Source organism: Diprion similis, chromosome 10, assembly GCF_021155765.1.
Source record: "Diprion similis isolate iyDipSimi1 chromosome 10, iyDipSimi1.1, whole genome shotgun sequence".
NCBI lineage: Eukaryota > Metazoa > Arthropoda > Insecta > Hymenoptera > Diprionidae > Diprion > Diprion similis.
The window spans coordinates 18627695-18646971 of NC_060114.1; the positions used below are offsets into that span (position 1 = coordinate 18627695).

Below are 19277 nucleotides of genomic sequence, written 5' to 3' on the forward strand. Positions count from 1 at the left end.
AAGATTCCCCCCTCCAGCAGCCCTCCGACTCAAGCTCGACTTTGAAAGCTTCTTTTTGCTGCGAAACAACTTAATTGCAAACCGGCGTCGCTGCAGTTTCTCGGAGTATAATTTCGCACTCCTTCCCCTACAGTAAAGTAAATCCAGGTAAAAGAAAACGGACGCGATGCAGCCGAGTCTCGTTTAACGTAATTACTCTGAGAAACTTCAAAAGTGATGCACGAATTAAATTGTTTAAACACTATTCAACATTCGTATAATATCGTGTATAAACTTTTCACTTCAATTTGTCTTTTTTTTTTTTATATATATATAATAACAATCGAGTCAGAGAAATAAAACATCCCCCTCATCCACAGGTTTTCATCACAAAAATTTATCCACCCCTTCGATCTCGTCTCGTGTTCGAGCGACATTTTGACACTCGGTTATCATATTCACGGTTCAATATTGTCGACGATCCTTAAAAATCTTGCTCTTCAGTTTGAAAATGGAAACTTTCTTCTCTCCTCTTTTTTTACTCTGGCTGACGGCTTTTCCGATGAAAAAAAAAAAGAAAGAAAAAAAAAAATTAGCCAAAAAATCACCCCAAAAACTAGATTCAGATTAGCAGAAAAGCTTGTCTAAATTTAAGAGATACGGTTACAAAAATTTCTGAAACAAGATAATTGCTCTCGAAGATTATGTTGTCTGACAAAGCATCGACCACTTCCTGTTTTCATTGTCGATTTTCTTTAAACTTACGATGACAAACGATGATGAAAAAAAAAAAACAGAAGAAAACAAAAAAAAAAAAAAAATCAAACAAAGGAAAGAATCGCACCGGAAACCAACGAGTGAAGATATTTCCATATCGCATTAAATTTTCAAAGTATAAAAACAACACTCGCGATATCCGGAAGCGGCTCGATCACTTTATACGTTATTACATACAACGTATAAGAATTTGGTTTTTCCCTGTTTCCGCGTATCTTGCGGTTTCAAATTTCTCCCAGTGTCTCTCTCTTGATGTTCAATGTTCGCGTTAGGTAGAAGGAAGCTTTCTGAAATATAGATTTATGCGCGGTTGATAGCTTGCGACGCGGCTTCGACGTCGGCGGATCTCACCGCAGTCTGGATGGGAGAGACGTTTGCTTAACATATACTCCCGGCGAATTTTTCAAGCATTTTTCGCTTATCTACCTCCTCCTCATCCTCCACCTCCTCCTCCTCCCCCCCCTTCCTCACCCCCGGCAGCTACTTCGCGACACGCCACTCGCCCCTTCCCACCAAACGACGAAAGCTCGACAAGCTTTTCCCCAAGAACCTCTCTCCACGGATCTAAACAGCATTTCCACCCTCGTGTCTGTCACGAGCTTCAGAAATTCCCCCGATGCAGTTCCTTCGTCGCGTGTATATGCGCAAAACAAACACGAATTTCAAAATTTCCGCAAGCTTTCGACAATGGGAAAATTTGCATGACTGTAAAAACGCTTTTTTTTTTTTTTTTTTTTAACTTGCAATAGCTGTTTCTCCGAAACTTTATTATACCGAAGCTTTTCAAGTGCCTTAAATTTGGATCTAAAATTGAAGAACTTATTTTTCAAATTACAGAGCTGATATCTGTGTACCTCGTGCATGGAGTGAAAGTCACTTGATGATTTGGTGATGAATAAAAAAACTGTCGGACGTCAAGTTTTACTTGGACTTAGCGATTGATTTTAGTTCACTTTACTCAAGGTCTCATCATGTATTGAATCCCCAATTTTGGAAATCACCTTTTTTCACTTTAAATCCGAATCATGAGTGTCATATCGCCTCCAATTATCGAATTTCGTTTGAAACACGGTTCAAGATTTCCAAGGAAAAATCCCGTAGATCAATTTTATACGTTATCGTTCCGTACAAGCGATGCTAACAAACATTTCAAAACCGCTATAAAATGAAAAAATAATGATCAATGACTACAACTATTTTAATGCATTTTAATAAATATTTATTTACAATAATGCATCGTAAATTTTCAACAGAATGACAATTCCTCATGTTTCGAAGCCGTAATATATGATTGGAGAAAAAAATGGTAGATAAAGTTTTTGAATCTTATACAAAAATGTTTTTCATTTCAATAAAAAAAACATTTCCAAAAATATTCATTAGATACATATTTTACAAAAATTTTCAGATCTGATTTTCACTATTGGTGGCAAAACGGTGGGATGAATTTTTTTTTTTTCCATATGGGCTGCAATTGAGAGTGAGAGAGAGAGATAAAGAGAGAGAGAGAGAGAGAGAGAAAAAAAACACAGATCACATGAAAAAAAGAGAAAAAAAGTGGAGTGGACCGTTTTTCCGAAAGTCAAGATCGTTCTCCCGGCAATATATCTGAACGATTTACGGAACCGGACAATGTTGGTTTGCTCTGAATAGAAGCAAAAAGAGAGGAAGAGAGAGAGAGAGAGAGAGAGAAAGAGCAAGTTTAGACTCACAGCCCTTTGCTCGCGGACAATAGTATAGGCGATAGAAATTCGAGAACCGGCGAGTATTGTGGCTTGGAAAATATTGCCCCGAAAGGAACACACGAGACTATAAACCTTTGACTTCGCCAAGCGCCATTGTGTTGGAGTAAAGTAGAAAAAAAAAAAAAAAAAAATTCCAACCCCTCCCTCCGTCGACTCAAAGCAGAGAGGGAGACAGAGAGAAAAAGTGAGAGCTAATTCCAGCCTTCAATAGTCGACGACTTTCCGACAACTTTTGATTCTCTGGATTCCTCAACTTCTACTCGGGCATAACGTAATGACCTCTCTGTGATCTTGGTTCCTTCGTGAATAAAAATAAATTCGGATTAGGAGAAAAAAATCAAAGCTTTGTTGCGTAAAGTTATTGCAAAGGCAAAATGGGTATCGTTAAAATAACGTACCTATGTGTGATAAATATTTTTCGAATTGGAAGAAAATTCGGCACAAAACTCGTTTCCATCTTTTACAACGAATGTATAATTTTTATAGTTGTTGTAAAAGAAAAAAAAAAAAAAAAAGCAAAATAATTTAAAGAATTTATAGAGTAGTTGAAAAACTGGACATTTTTCTTTGCTACAAATTGATATCGGAAATTCGATTCAAATTGAAAGTAATAAAAAAAAAATACAGCGCATTGTATTTTTTGAATGAGGAAAAAAATCTGAGACACGATCGAGAACGCGGGCAGCAGAGAAAAAATGGATCGGTGAAAAGGAATTTCGGTGATCTAGTGAAGTCGTTAGGGGTTTCGGGTTCGTTTCGGCGTGTAATTTTGGGGCGAGAGAGAGAGATAGGGGGAGGGAGAGAGCGAGGGAGGGAGAGATTCGCCCGGGGCGATACTGGGTTTAATTGGTTGTCGTTTATTAACAAACCCAATATGTGCGACCGATCGAAGAGCAGGCGTGGTTCCACCGGCGAAAGATGGAAGAAGGTGGAGGAAGAGGAGGAAAATTGAGAAGCTTTCGTGTATAAGGATTACGAAGCGGTGAAATATATACGCGGAGAGAATTAAGCTTTTCACGGGGATGTATAAAACACCGGAGGATAGCCTATAGCTACACCCACTCTCCGCAATCTCGAGGATAAAACTTTTCGCTTCCCGTTTCTCTCCTCGTATCCATCTATATACGTAACGACACACGAGATGTACCGATAAATAACGATTCCACTCGCATTACCATTATTCAACGGCTAACCACCGCCAAGGCACAGACGTCAAACCGAAGCAGTTTAGAACTCTGCTTTCCGGAAAACTAACACACACGCAGATGCGTTAGAAAATCATGAAAAACAGTATCTATGCCAAGAGAGTTGGATACAGATCCCTATACCGACATGTACCGACACTTCAGCCAAGACGCAAACCTTTTTCTAGAATTTCCAAAGATATTCGAGAAAAAGGTTTGTGTCTTGGCTTAACTGTCGGTATATGTCGGTACGGGGATCTGTATTCAGAATTCCCCTGATATACCTATTGCTACAAAATTTTTCAACAATCCTCTTCATATGTTACATCATATTTATCGAGAATGAGTGGAGCTCATTTTCTTTCAATTCTAATGTGCTAGTATAACTGTACATCTTTCATCGTAAATTCTAACGTATTCATAAATAATGAAAAACATATAGATATAGTAAAATTCCAAAAATTCGAAACTGCCACACGACATAGATATGTATTTAACAGATGTAGAAGTACGATTTGGTCTAAGAACTTGGAATTTCATACATGCGTTTTCCTCTCGAAACTTTGCGAGCAAATTCTTCGCACCGTTTGATACTCGGCTAATCAAAATTCCGCAAGAACAGCGCAACTTCTATCTGCTGTGCCGAGTTTACGGCGAGTATGAGAAATCCTCGAACAGAGCCGAAAAGCCGCTGGGGCTCTTCCCAACGCATAAAATATCCATCGTGGAATATAGATTACATGGATATAGAGGTACATACATCGTATTTCAATCGAAGACTCATATGTACCGACACATCTAGGGTATGTCAGCATTTTTAAATTCCCAATATCAAATACACATGCATGTATATCGTGTATAAAAAACAGACACACATCTATTCGCGATGAATGACTTTGACGCAAGATAAATTTTTGAGATCTCTTGGAACTAGACAAGAGTTTGGAATTCATTTCTTTTTTTTTCTCGGATATATATAATTTGTATTTTTCTATAATTCGGGCCAATATCTAAAATGAATGCGTTGAGAAATTATGAAAAACAATATGTATGTCAAGAGAGTTGGATACAGATCCCCATACCGACATATACCGACACTTAAGCCAAGACGCAAACCTTTTTCTAGAATTTCGAAAACTAGAGATATGTAACACCGACATGTTTTATCACGCACAAATATCGTAAATTTGACTGCATTTTCAGAACAATCAAATTTATACACACAATTTACGATGTTTCCAATTACTTGCTGGTATAATTTACAAGAAACTAAAAAAAAAAAAAAAAGAACGAACGAACAGATCGAAAAAGAAAAAAAAAAACTGATCACCTGCAATAAATTCGCTCGCAAAATACTTTCACTTGAATTTGAAGGGTTTGGCCAAATAGTCGAGTTTTTTGCCCGCTTTTTTCCTCCCGTTCGCGTCTGTTTTGTCTACACACGTTAGCCGTCTAGCTAGCTGAATGGCTGGTTGGCTGGCTGGCTGAAGGATAAGATTTCACCCTATAAGTCTGCTCGAGCAGGGATATCTCGTGAGCGGATTATCGGGATGGTGCTCTACAGGATATCGCGTTGAATTCGTCCCCTGACCCAATCCACGATCTACGATCCTCCCCCGAAACACGGCTCCGTATAAAATAAAATGGCTGGTAAAATAAAGCCTTGAAGCGGTAGAAAAAAAAAAAACGAAATCAAAATGATTAACAGAAGAGAAATGAATAGATGGGTAAGAGAACGAAAATCAAATCTTAAAATTAGAATATCAGTTTGTACTTATATTTCGATCAATGCTTCGAAACCATTTTCTCCGCACAACATGATCGTGTTCTTTTGTTCAAAATTGTGAATACTTTTTGAAAGAAAAAAAAAAAATTCAAAAGCAATAACATTTCGCTTGAGAATAAGAATGGAAAAGAAATTGGCGTGAATCGAAGGGTTGAAAAATGGACGCGGGTCCATTTCATGGACAGTTTTCTACGGGTAAAATCCCCGTACAGAAATACCTTAACGTTATATAGACGGGGACAGGGTGGGCACACAATGCATCCATATAACCTATAGGCCTGCGATTGTAATCCCCGTGACATGCAAAGTCACTCGCAGGTCGTATTATACACACTCGATACTGTGCAGAGCTGCGTTAAGCCATATAGGCCTATCCGCAAAGGGGTGCCTCGGATATTCGAAGCTGCTACGTCATGCGAAGCTATGGGTTTGTACATTCGTGTGTTTTGTGTGGGGAAATATATGTACGTATATAGGCACTTGTGTCGGGTGAAAAGCGACACGTGAATTTGAAATATTGATGCGATCCGAAAGATCGTTTCTCGCTTTGGTATAATGTATAGGGAATTCGGTACGACTTTACCCATTGGTCCGAGAATTTTTTGTAACTCAGGTATGTACTCTCAGGTATGACCATTCAAATTTTTTTATTCTAGACATTATCATTCGCCGTCCTGGAATTAGATGACGTTTATGAAGAAACCTGATGAAGTTACAAAAAATTCAGCAAAAAAAGAATGATAATAATAATAATAATTCAAACCGAAATCTCATTTTGGCGGCGTTTGTTACAGAAATTACACGCATCTGAAAAGTTACCGGCATGCGTGAAAGGTCGGTAACAAATGTCGCCAAAATGAGATTTCGGTGTTCTTCGTAATCGAAAACCAGATCAGCTGCCATTTCGTCATTTCACCATCAAATCTCATGGGACTGGGCTCAAAATGTGTGTTTCATCACCGCCGAGTGACATCATACCGGATAGTTAGACCCATTCAGTGCAACTGTAAAAATTTGGCCAATTTCTGTGGGTGGTAACCAATCTGTAAAATTTATTTCAAAATTTTAAGAAAGTAAAAAGACGCTCCACTTTTTGCCAAAATAAGGCATTAACTGCCCAAGTTTGACTCTGATCACTTGAGCGGTACAGGAGTTTTGCAGCCCCGCGTTTTCGAGGTGTGCACCGCGTCTTTATAAGCACCTTGAGAGATTGAAACGAGTGATAAAATTTCTACTCAGAACATAATCGCGTCGAGTGTTACAAAAGCCGACCAGGTTGACATTCCGAGTGTATAAACGGGTCTGTCTATGGTTTTCCGCGTTTGGCTGCTGGGGAATAATGAGGGCATAAATAAAGGGTGGAACGGTTGACAGGGAGGGGGGAGGGGAGCCGAGCAGGGGTTGAAGGGGCGGAAAGCTAATCAAATACAAGTTTGATGAAGACTGGAAGGAAGAAGATTTATTATGAGTAAATACAATTAGAAGTTACGAGATGCCTGCGGAGGATAGAAGAGCGAGTCGCCTCTGACCCCGCGCCATTGCTGTTCCAGACTCTAACCCAACTAAAGCCCGGCCAGCCGAACCTCCGACTAACTAAATAATTGAATTACAACCACCTCAAACCTTCCATATTTTACCTAGGAGCCAACGCCGCGGGCTTCTCGCCGCCTGCCTACTTTCATGCATCCGAAAATATACACCACAAGTGAAAAGCCAGGTGTGTGAGTGGAAGCACACACTGAATTTTGCCAAACCTTAAACGTGGTTTTCCTCAAGCAAACAAACCCCACCGCAAATTCGTCCACCCGGCTGTCAGCCTGCATCGTTGTGTTCAATTTCGTGTTTATTCATTTATTTATTCAGTTGTTTATTCTTAGTTATAATTATTTATACACATATTGCCTACATTCGGCATCAATATTTTCTCAGGCGTAAATTTATATTTAACTGGTAAAATGAATTCTCCGTATTTATACATAGGGTATTCCACGTCAACTCGACCAATGTTAAGCCCCGATCGTTTCAAAATCATTTCATATTTTTTTCTAACATTCTACTCGGTAAAAATCGCGACCTGAATTTTTTTCACATTTTTTTATTCAACCGTTTATTTTTTTTTTATAAATATTTGAAGTCGATTGCCAATGCCCATTTTTTTTAAATCTGAAACAATTCTCAAAAATCCAGTGAATGACACGAAACACCCGCCGTTAAGGAAAACGTGCGCGGAATTTTTTTCTGTTATTTTTTTTTTCATCACTTGCATCGTTATTTGTAAATTTTCAAAGTTGATGCTGGTTCGGAGTCAAAAATAATTGTTTCTCATTAATTTTGTATATTGATCTTTTTTTATTGAAAAAAAAAACATTTTTCTCATTCATTTTAGAAAATATGCAAAATTTTCCAAGACATGTTTCCTTTTTTTTTTTTTCACTCTTATAAGGACTATTAGGAATTTTTTTTTTCTTCAACTTTGAAGGTAAAAAAAAAAAAAAAAATGTGAAGCAGTCGCATCCCGCTTTCTAATCATGATAAATCTTATACTTGTTTATGACCCAGAATCTGTGGAAGAAATTTCAGAATTTGACAAATCGCGCTTTTTCTGTTATCCCTTTTTTACACAAAAACGAAGGTCGCGCCACCTGAAGGAGTATCGAGAAAATTCTTCAGAAAAAAGTGTCTTTTTTTTCGAAGCGGGATCAATGCAAAAAAAAAAAATAAAAAATTTATGCAAGGATCCGATGACCTGAAGAAAATGATTTCACGATTTCACTTGGAATGCCCTATATGTATATAACACGTTCGTAGAAATTCTACAAATACGCGAAAGTCTCGGAGCAAAATTTTCGAACAATACTTCGCAGCAACTCGGCGCTTTATATAAATATTTAGTAATTATGCTTACAATTATATAAGTGTACATTTACAGGACTAGAGTTATAGGTACAATTACACTAAAAGCAGCTTCGAGCAAAATTCTTCGCGTGTTTATCTAACATAGTTAAACAAACTTGTTGAACCCCGCCTCATTATCCGCCCCCCTCTGTCGCCTTTATCACGGTATTATGCGCATTCCAAATTCGTACACACGTCAAGCGTGGCATCCGGGTAATAATAATTGTGCATGAAAAACAAAAACGAGATGCACGGTATAAAAAATTAATCCCGTAAAAAGTAAAAAAAGAAACAGAAAAGAAAGGAACAAATGGTTGCAGAAATTATTAAATTTAAAAAAAAACAACGTTACGCATACTTTGATACTACGATAAAAAGTTTTTCTACGAAGCAAGAAAATTTTTGAAGTAATAAAGTACAAAATTTTTTCTCCTATTGTTACTAGATTTATTGAATTGGTTTCCAGTTTTTTTCAACCTTTTGAGCCATAGTGATGAGTATTCTCACCACCTATTTTATATCCGTTTTTTTTTTTTTATACTTGGAGAACTTTTCAACATATTTTTTTTGCGTTTTTTTTTGTTTTTCTGACAGCATACTGATCGGTTTTTAATACTCTTATTGTTAGAAACAAATTGATTGAAAAAATACGTGAACACTAAAGGAAAGTTACTCTTCTACACGTATACGTATTTTACACAAAAAACGTACGTTCAGATTCGTAATCAGAGATACCGAAAACCCCTGAATAAAGTTTCTTAACCGGATTTGATCAAATTTGAAATTTTCGTCCGCCATATTGTATCCACCAACTTAAATTTTAGAGATTGGATTTCACCGGGGAAATATACGGGCGACGGATTTTTGTAATTTTTTATACTTACAGTACACGAAGAGTCGGAGACAAAAAAAAAATATCTTCGGAGCGACTCGATCCAGCGATCTACGGGATGCCAGACTCGTGCGCTATCTGGTGAGCCACGAGTCATCAGTCACGTGATCAGTTGTTATACTTCAACGTATATCCCTCGCTCGTAATTTTTCTACACTTTTCAAAATTCATTTTTTCAAAAACTTCTGGATATCTGACCCTACGGTTTTGATGATTTATTATTTGGGTCTGGATCTTTCTGTACCTTAAGTACAAAAACTGCCAAAAATCCGTCGACCGAATATTTTCCTTTGTCAGATTCGTAGTCAGCGACTTAAAAATCCATAGAATACTATCTTTATACAAAAGTTGACTCAGCGTAACAACGTGTGACTCAAGGGGGTGAGAGGGTGCGAAAAAAAAATTCGTCAAGCAAGCTTTTTTCAACTTCTTTTCCCGATTGGTATAACTGAGTATTATTACTGCAGTTGGAGTAATAATAATAAGGAATGAGCCTTTCGCCGGAGGATCTGAATGGTTATAATCATGAAGTTGCACCCCGTGGTGAAATCAGGGATGAGCGATAATTCAGAGATTCGTCGAGGAATCGACGGAGATTCTCGGCAGTCTCTGCAGACATACACGTGTGTACCTATATAGGTCGATAATAAACTCGATAGACTTCATCGCCGCGAAGCTGCGGAGCTTTTATTGTAGGCATGAATTTTCATTCCAAGTTTCATTTTCCCTAATATCCATTATTCCCCTTATACCCCTTAGGTACATCATATATATTATACGAGATACCGCTGTAAAGCTTCAGTTTAAAGTCACCCTCGTGCATTCGGTTGATTACGGATTCCTATCGTCCAACCCTCCACGCTTTTCAAATGTCCGTAATAACCGTAACGACAACTTGTCAAGATAATACGACGCGGCAAAGTTCAATGAATTTTGGTCTCAAGCTACGGAGATTTTCTCAACTTCAAATTGATCAGTTTTTGGATTCTGTCGGTCCAGTATTTGGCAAATTATTCGAAAAACATTGACGTAAAAAAATAACCAAAAATGCTCTTATAAGTGGTTTCAAATTATTTCCATACAAAGAGCACTCAGCGTGGAGGTTCAAGGTCAACCAATTTGAAGACCCACCTTTTCACTCATAGATGCAAAAAACTCAAGAATTTCCGAAAGTTTCCATAAAATTTGACATCGATTTTTTTCAGTCGAAGAAACGGTGTATAAAAAAGTTCAATGAATTTTGGTCTCAAGCTGCGGAGATTTTCTCAACTTCAAATTGATCAGTTTTTGGATTCTGTCGGTCCAGTATTTGGCAAATTATTCGAAAAACATTGACGTAAAAAAATAACCAAAAATGCTCTTATAAGTGGTTTCAAATTATTTCCATACAAAGAGGACTCAGCGTGGAGGTTTAAGGTCAATGGATTTGAACACTCACCTTTCCACTCCAAGATGCAAAAACCCAAGAATTCTCGAAACTTTTCCATACAATTTGACGTCGATTTTTTTCAGTCCAAGAAATGGTGTATAAAAAATAATACAAGCCTTAGGGGGTGCGGTTATATCGTATTATTGTAGGTCTAGACGCCAGTAGACGAATAAAACGTGGCACGACTCTTTTACGAGGGGTAAACCCTGCGACATAATCAAGCTCGATTAACGATAAAAGTAGGAAAATAGAACTTGATATAAGCTAGCTCCGCCGTGCACAGTCCGAGGAATCGAAAAGTCAGAGAAAGTGAATTGTCTTACTTTGAGAAAGGGGAAAAGAAAGGGAGAAAAAGTTCACAGCGATATCTGGGCGGTACCTCCTCCCCAATTTTATATTGACAGTTTGGAAAAGTGGCCGGAGTTGAGGTCGGAGGTTATACGTGCTGGACGGAACAAAGTGCCAGTGAAAAATAGCCGCAAAACGAGAAACAGCGGCGGGACGGCATGAATACGCCATGCAAGGGTGGGCATTCAAAATTCAACGACGTCTAAACCCGGCAGTAGACCGTTTTCTCACCCCTGACGCGTGAGTCTCGTTCAAGATTCTTTCTTCAGTGTCCATACCGTCCTTTTTGTCCCTTGTGAATAATTTTCTGTTCCTTTGCCTCTTCGTTTCCGAATTGGAACAAAAAAAAAAAAAAAACTGTGCTGGTAAAATCGACTGGCCTAAAAAAAAGTCCTGAAATTTTCAGTTATTTGCAAAAGTCGGAATTTTCGACCGCAGAATTTTTATTTTCATGTACAACAGTTAAAGATGACCGTTCAAATAATCTTGCTCAAAATCTGATTGCTCTTCAGAATCAAACATTCACCAACCAATTTCATCGCGAGGTCTCTGTTCAGGACGATTAATGACTGGGATAACTTTCCCTGTTTATTTAGAAAAAGAAGGAAGTAAAAAGATGAAATAAAGACGATTTTTTAAGAGAGTCGATCAATTTTCAATTTTTATCTCAAACCCGTATCGACGGAGTTTTTTAAGCAGTGACCTGAAAAAACTATTGGAATGAAATAAATTAACATCGAACGTGGTTTTGTCTAGCATAAGAGAGCATTTAATGCCCAAAAAGCTTTGAACCCCCTCAAAAGTGGTTACCTTCTTCATTTATCCGTCTTTTCTCACGTTCATCGTATTCCTTGGTAGAAATCAGAGCAAAGTTATCTTTGCACGGAATTCGAGTGACTAACGGTTGTCAAACTAGAGCGAGTTGAAGCTCCGCCAATCACGAGTCAGAGCGACCGCCGGGCCATCTAGAGTTGGCGTCTTGACTCACGCCTGATTGGTCCAAACTTCAAATTACTGTAGCTTGAAAACCGTTGGAGCAACGACTTTCCGGCTTTCACAATTTATCTTCAGTTTTTCACGAGGAATGCAACCGTCTTAAAGAAATATGTCTTGGATAAGTGTTGACATAGATTTCCCGAGACTTTAAACGTAAAAAAGAACCATTTCTCCATGACATTCATTTTAAGTTTAAATAAACGTATTACGGCCAGAGAAAAGGTTAAGAAATAAAACTAGATAAATTGATAATAATCGTGATGCGAATTCGTTTTGAGAAAGCTGCTGCTATCAATATCAGCTTACTACCGAAACCAATTAATACCTGGAATTAAAAGCTCATGTTATGCCCAATTTTGATTATTTGTTTCTAGGTTAAAAAGTTTCCCAAACCGGCTTCTCGCAGGAGCGAAATAGTCAGTTGCGAAACGGGGAAGCGGCGAGGCGGGAATTGACAAAGGAGAGACACGCTGAAGATTTGACCCTCGTAAAAGCTTTTAGGGTTACGAACTGCGAAAATCAGTTTTTCTACCCGCCCCGCTTAGCCTCTCCCTGCTCTCCACCTCAACACATGTGGTCAACTCCCTGCATGTACTCGACTGTTTCCGACAAAACTCTCGCGGCTCTGTAAATCTTCCCCTTCTTCTTTGACCCGGCCGTAACGGAGATTAAAGCTCTGTCCTTCGTATCGGCCGACAGGAAGGAGTTCGCATGGGGACAAAAAAAAAAGAAGGACGGAAAATATGTGGAACTGGATACGTTTACTAGGGGAATTTAATTCAAACGACAAGCTGCTAATGCAGGGGTAAAATTCGAAAAATAAACATGAATTCTAATTTGAAAAAACAAGGTCCAATAATCCCGAAAAACTTTGCAGAAGGATATCATTTTTGAATGATTTTTTGTTGTTGTTTTATCAATGCCAATTCGGAATAATCAATAAGTTTTCGGACTATAATTATTTCGATTGATTCAGAAAAAAATTGACATCCTGTTAAAGAGGAAAAATGTCCTGATTTTCCTGGAAACGACAAAACTTGTGATTCTTCGGTAAAAAATAGAGTTTTCTTTTGGCGTTTGGAACGATCTTCCATTTCGTCATGATAGTTTCATGAAAAAGAACTTCGATATAAATCGTAGAATGTGAAGATCACGAATCAGATGAAAAATTCAATCGAGATGTAAATTCGCCAGTTTTTCCGTTCGACTCGCCTTCCCATGTCCTTCCCTTGTTTTTCAGCTTCTCTTTTTCCCTCGTTAAATTTACTGCCATATTTGGGGCTCGGAAATCCGCGAAGAAGATCGTTCGTGGAATATATCGTTCAATTATACCGTCTCAACGTTCAGACAGGAATATACATACATATCGGATATTTTGAATCGAGTCGGTACCTGTTAAAGTGTTGAATAAATTCTTGATTGAACTTTTTCCCTCTTTTTGTTACCGTGTGAAAAAAGATATTCACAGATTTATCCACGATTGCAAATTGAGATGTATTTCAACGATATTTAACGATCAGAGACACACGTTGATAATCCATAAGCTTCCAGGTTTAAGATTCGAATCCGATTTTCAGGTTAGGTAATTAACGACGATCGATTAAGTCTGATTCGTCTGGGTTTGAATGATTTCTCGTAAAGCTAAGCCAGAATAATAAAACTGGAAACAAGCTACTTAAATTTGAAAGATTTGCTACGTGTGTAACAATCTGTGATTTCTCTATAACCTCAAAAATTTTGAATGCATAAAATCCTAGACAAATCAAAGTAATGTGAAAAATATCCACGAAGCAACGCTTTCAACATAATTCAAGGCGCGAATAACGACGGAATATAAATCGTTGTATAAATAGATCGAAAATTGACAAATCGGTGATAATTTCCTAGGCAATTTCTAAAATTCCCAACTTTCCTGAGAACATAATTTACAACAACAAGTTACAGTCGACTCGACGACTGAGTAAAAGCGAAGTATTCGCAACTGTATTTCACATTTGCTGTAACGTATCCATGTATATAAGAATTTGGCAAACTTTTTAACGGATAGTTTACAATTCGATAAATTATACAAATCTCTGTAGCGAATATGTGTGCATGTGTGGCTGCGTGACGTGGCTGGAGAGGAGAATTGATAAAAGTCTGAAAATGGGGGGAAGATCGGTGGTTCGTGAATCGCGACTAACATAAATGTGTCAGAGTGGGGTGAAATATGGCTCAGGCAACGTCTTCTTCATTCCACTCCAATTCTATCCCCATGACTTTCAGACGTACTCACACACGAACACAGGATATATGTATATTATTGTATATATATATGTACGTATACTATATACGCGGTGAACCAAACTCGAAGAAACATTTATATATTAAAAATGACATCACGGTTCCTTGCGTCATAGTTTCATGGCAAAGAATTTTGACAAGAAGAGAAAAATAAAGAGAGACACAAAAAGACGTGAGAATACTTTCGAACTACTCTGAAATTCGGAATTGTTACCTTAGAAAGAAAACAAATAATATAAGTTGACGTTTAGAAAACCAAAAATGAAGTCGAATTGATTTGAGTAAAAAAACACATTAAACCATGGCTGAAAAGTTCGTTTCACAAATTTTTCAAAAATCAAAAAAATACAATTTCTACGTACGTGCTTATATTTTCTACGAAATGCGAAACTCTTTATCGTCGTTTCAAATATCGATGTGTGAAGAAAATTTGAAGCAGAGTTTTGTTAGTCTTCTGATTCATCAAGAATCAACGGTTTTTCGAATTTGAATATCGTATATTGAACAGATACCGGATATCGTTAAGAAGGCGTAACACGAACGGCGTATAAGGAATAAGATCCTTGGCAATTTTACAAAAGTCGAGAAGCTGTAAGATCTAGGCGAGACATGGGTGTATACGTACATACCTATACTTTCACCTATATATACGTACTTTACGTTATACAATCCTGCGCTGAATCACGTTTCATATAAAATAAAAATCGATTACCACGAGGGTGGAAAAGTGGCTCCGTGGTTCACGTCCAAAGCTCTAAATAATATTACTTAGAACCGCGCTGCAACCTAGCGAATTTTGACCTCGACGTTCCTTTTGTAGTGCATGTGTACAATATCCGCTTTAACAATTTCTTTGTTGTTTTTTTTTTCCTTTTTTTTCTATTACATGCAAGCTCTGATATTTCAATCAGAATTTCTTGTTAAAAAAAAAATTTCTACCTTAGACTATTAAAACTCAGGTTTTTTTTCTCCTGAAAAAATGTGTGAACATTAATTTTGTTTGTGGAAAAAAAATTTCACCAAAGTACAGGATTTTTATCTCAGCTTTACAAAACAAAAACTTTTCTTGTTGCAGTACTTGTTTATAGAACGTGGGATTTTCTACAAGAATTTAGATAGTTTATAAGTCAAGCCGTTAAGGAGAAAAAAAATCCAAAAATTTCTTTTACCTGTTATTTAAATGGGACTCAAGTAAAACTCAGTATTAAGAACTCAAATTTGGCTGAGATATTCTATTTGAGATGATTTACCCGAATTTGAATGCGCGATTAAAAGAATTTTTTTTTTTTTTTTGGAACACCCTAATACCCCTCCTTTTCAACGAAACCTGTGACTTCTTCTTCATGGCGGAAACAACGAGGTATTATATTTTCTATATGAGGTATTCCACACCAACCCAGCGGCATTTTTCCCTGACCCCCTACGATCTATTCCATTATTTTTTATTTCATTCAACCTACAGAAAAACGTACTCTGAATTTTTTTCAGATTTTTCGAACCAACCGGTCTCTCAAAAAAAATTAATGAACCCCCGTTTTGGCCAAAAAAAACGCCCACTCTGAAAATTTTCAAAAAATTCACGAAAATTGTGTGTCACAAAACAAACATTTTAAGCCATAAACCATAGTGGAAGTACCTTTTTTTAATGTTTTACTTAATTTTATAAGTTAGACAAAATTTTTTTTTGCCCATTTTCGTACATTTTTTGTATACAATGTGTAGAGCAGCACACCTTTATACTACATACTTATCTATACAGGGTGAATTTAAAGTGACTACACTCGGCTCTGGATATAACAAACAAACCCCGCGGCTGGGGCTCCACGCGCTCCTTTCCGAAGAAAACTCAGGAGCGTACGCTCTTGAAAAATACTCTGTAAAACATTAAAAAAAGGTACTTCCACTATGGCTTATGGCTTAAAATGTTTGTTTTGTGACGCACAATTTTCGTGAATTTTTTGAAAATTTTCAGAGTGGGCGTTTTTTTTGGCCAAAACGGGGGTTCATTAATTTTTTTTGAGAGACCGGTTGGTTCGAAAAATCTGAAAAAAATTCAGAGTACGTTTTTCTGTAGGTTGAATGAAATAAAAAATAATGGCATAGATCGTAGGGGGTCAGGGAAAAATGCCGCTGGGTTGGTGTGGAATACCTCATATATTTTTCTAGTATAACTAAAGATGCTGATAGTATTTTTTTGATAAGCTTCAGATATTAGAAAAAGAAATCGAAGTATTCATCTAAAAATTGTTTTTCTTAGTCATATATGAAAATGTCGATAAAATGAATAACTAGAGCCAATTTTGAAAAACTGCATATACTTCTACGATCGTTGACATGAAATTTTTCAAAAACGACCCAAATATCAAGGGCAACAAAACCACTGTTGACCAGTGTAACGTGTTGAAAAAAAAAAAAAAAAAAAAAAAAACATATTCAGTTCAGCTTCTTCGCGGATTATTTCCAAAGAAAAAATGAGAAGAATGGAGCGTGAAACTTGGCCTTTATTCTTAGTTTTTCTGAACCGTTTTTGTTTTTGAATTGGAAAAGGAGGAGGTGGATGGACCGAGATAGCGTCGGGATAGGATCGTGTAATGAATATTTTATGGGACTCCTTAATGAAGCAATTTAGGGCAGTTCCTTTCGGCGACCCAATTAAGAAGCGCTAATAATGAACGCGTCCGGGAATTGGGGATTGTCCTGGCGTCCGCACCTCGCCAATTTCTCGCTCTCTTTCTCGCCTCTGTGTCAAACGGGTGCTTAAAAGCGCCTCGCTCCGACCGCAAAGTGGGCTGCTGGTGCTTTGGTGAAAAATTTTCGGTGTATTCAAATTGCCGAAGGAAACCCCGCCGGCTGTTGGAGCCACGACCTCTTGACCTTGACCCCTGAGTCGAGCCCTGTTCCATTCTCTCGCTTTGTCTCTTTTTTTCCATTCCAGAAGAGCACGGAGCCTTCGAGTAAACAATGAAACCGGGATTCTTCAAGGACTCGGAGTATAACTGTCGAAACGATTCTAATTCCTTTTTTACTCGCGGTTTTTCTTCTGACACGCTCCATTTCGGGGTCACTTAACCATGCCGGAGGAACCCTTTTGCCCGAAATTGTCGCGCGGAAAATACTATGAAAACCCGCGTCTCGATAGCCTCAGCAAGGTATTTTCTTTTTATCGCATTACCATTTTTCCGTCCGATTTAAACCTCGGCGAAAAATATCGAGCAACGTAATTATACCGGCACTCACTGCATTTGAAGTGTTGTTGAATCCTTATCGGAGAACAGGACTACCGGTGGATTGAATCTCTCATTTTTACCGCAGACCCTCGCTCCAGCTTCCAGCTGCAGCCAGCCACCCTCACACCTGAAATCAAGAAGCGAATGGTTACTACGAGCTGCCCGAAAAGTAGCAATCTTGTTTACTAACACGTTTTTTCTACCGTTTATCGTATTCCTCGCTAAAAACCAAAGCAAAGTTGTCTTTGCACGGAATTCAAGTGACCAACGGTTCTCAAACTAGAGCGAGTTGAAGCTCCGCCAATCACGAGTCACCGCGATCGCCGCGCCATCTAGAGTCAGCGTCTCGTCTCACTTCTAATTGGTCCAAACTTCAAATTACTGTAGTTTGAAAACGGCTGAAGCTACGACTGTCCCGCTTTGACAATTTATCTTTGGTTTTTCACAAGGAATGCAACTGTGTTACTGAAATATATTTTGGATAAGTGATGACAAAATCTTTGTAGAGTTTTGGACAGTTTCAATGTATCCACTTCCAGTTCTCCATGATTTTTATTTCAAGTTTATATAAATGTATTCCGGAGCTGGCAGGGTGAGAAATAAAATTGGACAAAACGGGGATAATCGTGTCGTTAGATCGTTTGAGAAAGCTATTCCGAACGACAACGTACCACCAAAATGAATCAATTCCCGCCGATTAATCAGAATTATTTTCGCACCAGAGAGTCGTCCCGCTCTCGAGTTTCGAAATCGAGTCACGTCCCTGCGATAAAGAATAGTAACACACCCTGCCGCCATTTAAACCGCACGAGCGGAAATTCCATCCACACGTGATTTCCGGCCAAATAAAGAATCCCGTCAATTCCAATTAGTACAAAATCGTACAGGTTTATACGCACAAATATAACATTATAAATTATGTATCGCAGCTACATTAAATGTATTATTCATTTTCGTTTCATCATAATCACGATTTAATTAACCCATTCAATTAAATATTATACATATATATTACTTGCATCAGCGTACCGGATTGCCTGTTTTCAAGGCACATTCGTTCACTCAAGGATCCTATTTTCCACTTTTTTCGTCGATACAAAATATTCCTATTTTTTTTTCCAAATACACTCAACGTAAAAAATTGGAGAAGACCAAGTAACACCGAGAAGAATTTCCTGATTCAAAATCGCGGTGGAAGATTGATCACAAGCGCAGAGCTTTTACCGGACAGGCATAGTAATATTTCGGGAGGGGCTTTTTGCTCTCGGCGTAGCTTTTGCAGAATATTATTTTAATTAACATATCAATTGTTTCGAGCCGGAAGGAGGGCCGGAGAATCCCTTTATTACTCTAAACTCGACCCGAATCTTTGATGGAGAATCCCTCCAGAATACGAGAATCCCGGAGTGGAATAATTATGTTCCTGCAGCCGGGACGCCGCCTCTCTCTCTCTCTCTCTCTCTTTCTCTCTCTTTCTCATTGTTTTCAACCCCCCCATACGAAAATGGAATATATGGCTGTATACCTCCGATGTTATTCCACCGTGTACGCAAACTCGAAAACGCTGTAGACGTTGGGTGTGATTACGTCTTTACTCCGCTCCTGGGAGCAACGATATTCACTCCTGCAATTGCTTATATTTTGTCTCAACTCCTCATTGTACCAAACGTTTCTTACCGTTCCATCTCAGCTCTGTTTACGGTTACCAACTGATGCAATGCCTGTGCAATTATTGT

At 38.0% G+C, this 19277-nt stretch overlaps 1 protein-coding gene across 1 annotated transcript in view; it reads right to left on the reverse strand.

Moving 5' to 3' along the window:
* The window catches only part of LOC124411481, a 112459-nt gene that overhangs the window by 41312 nt on the left and 51870 nt on the right, over window positions 1–19277 (reverse strand). The window contains exon 4 of the mRNA XM_046890594.1: window positions 17552–17668. Within this exon, the coding sequence (XP_046746550.1) occupies window positions 17552–17668 (117 nt within the window). The remainder of the gene's footprint in view (window positions 1–17551; window positions 17669–19277) is intronic.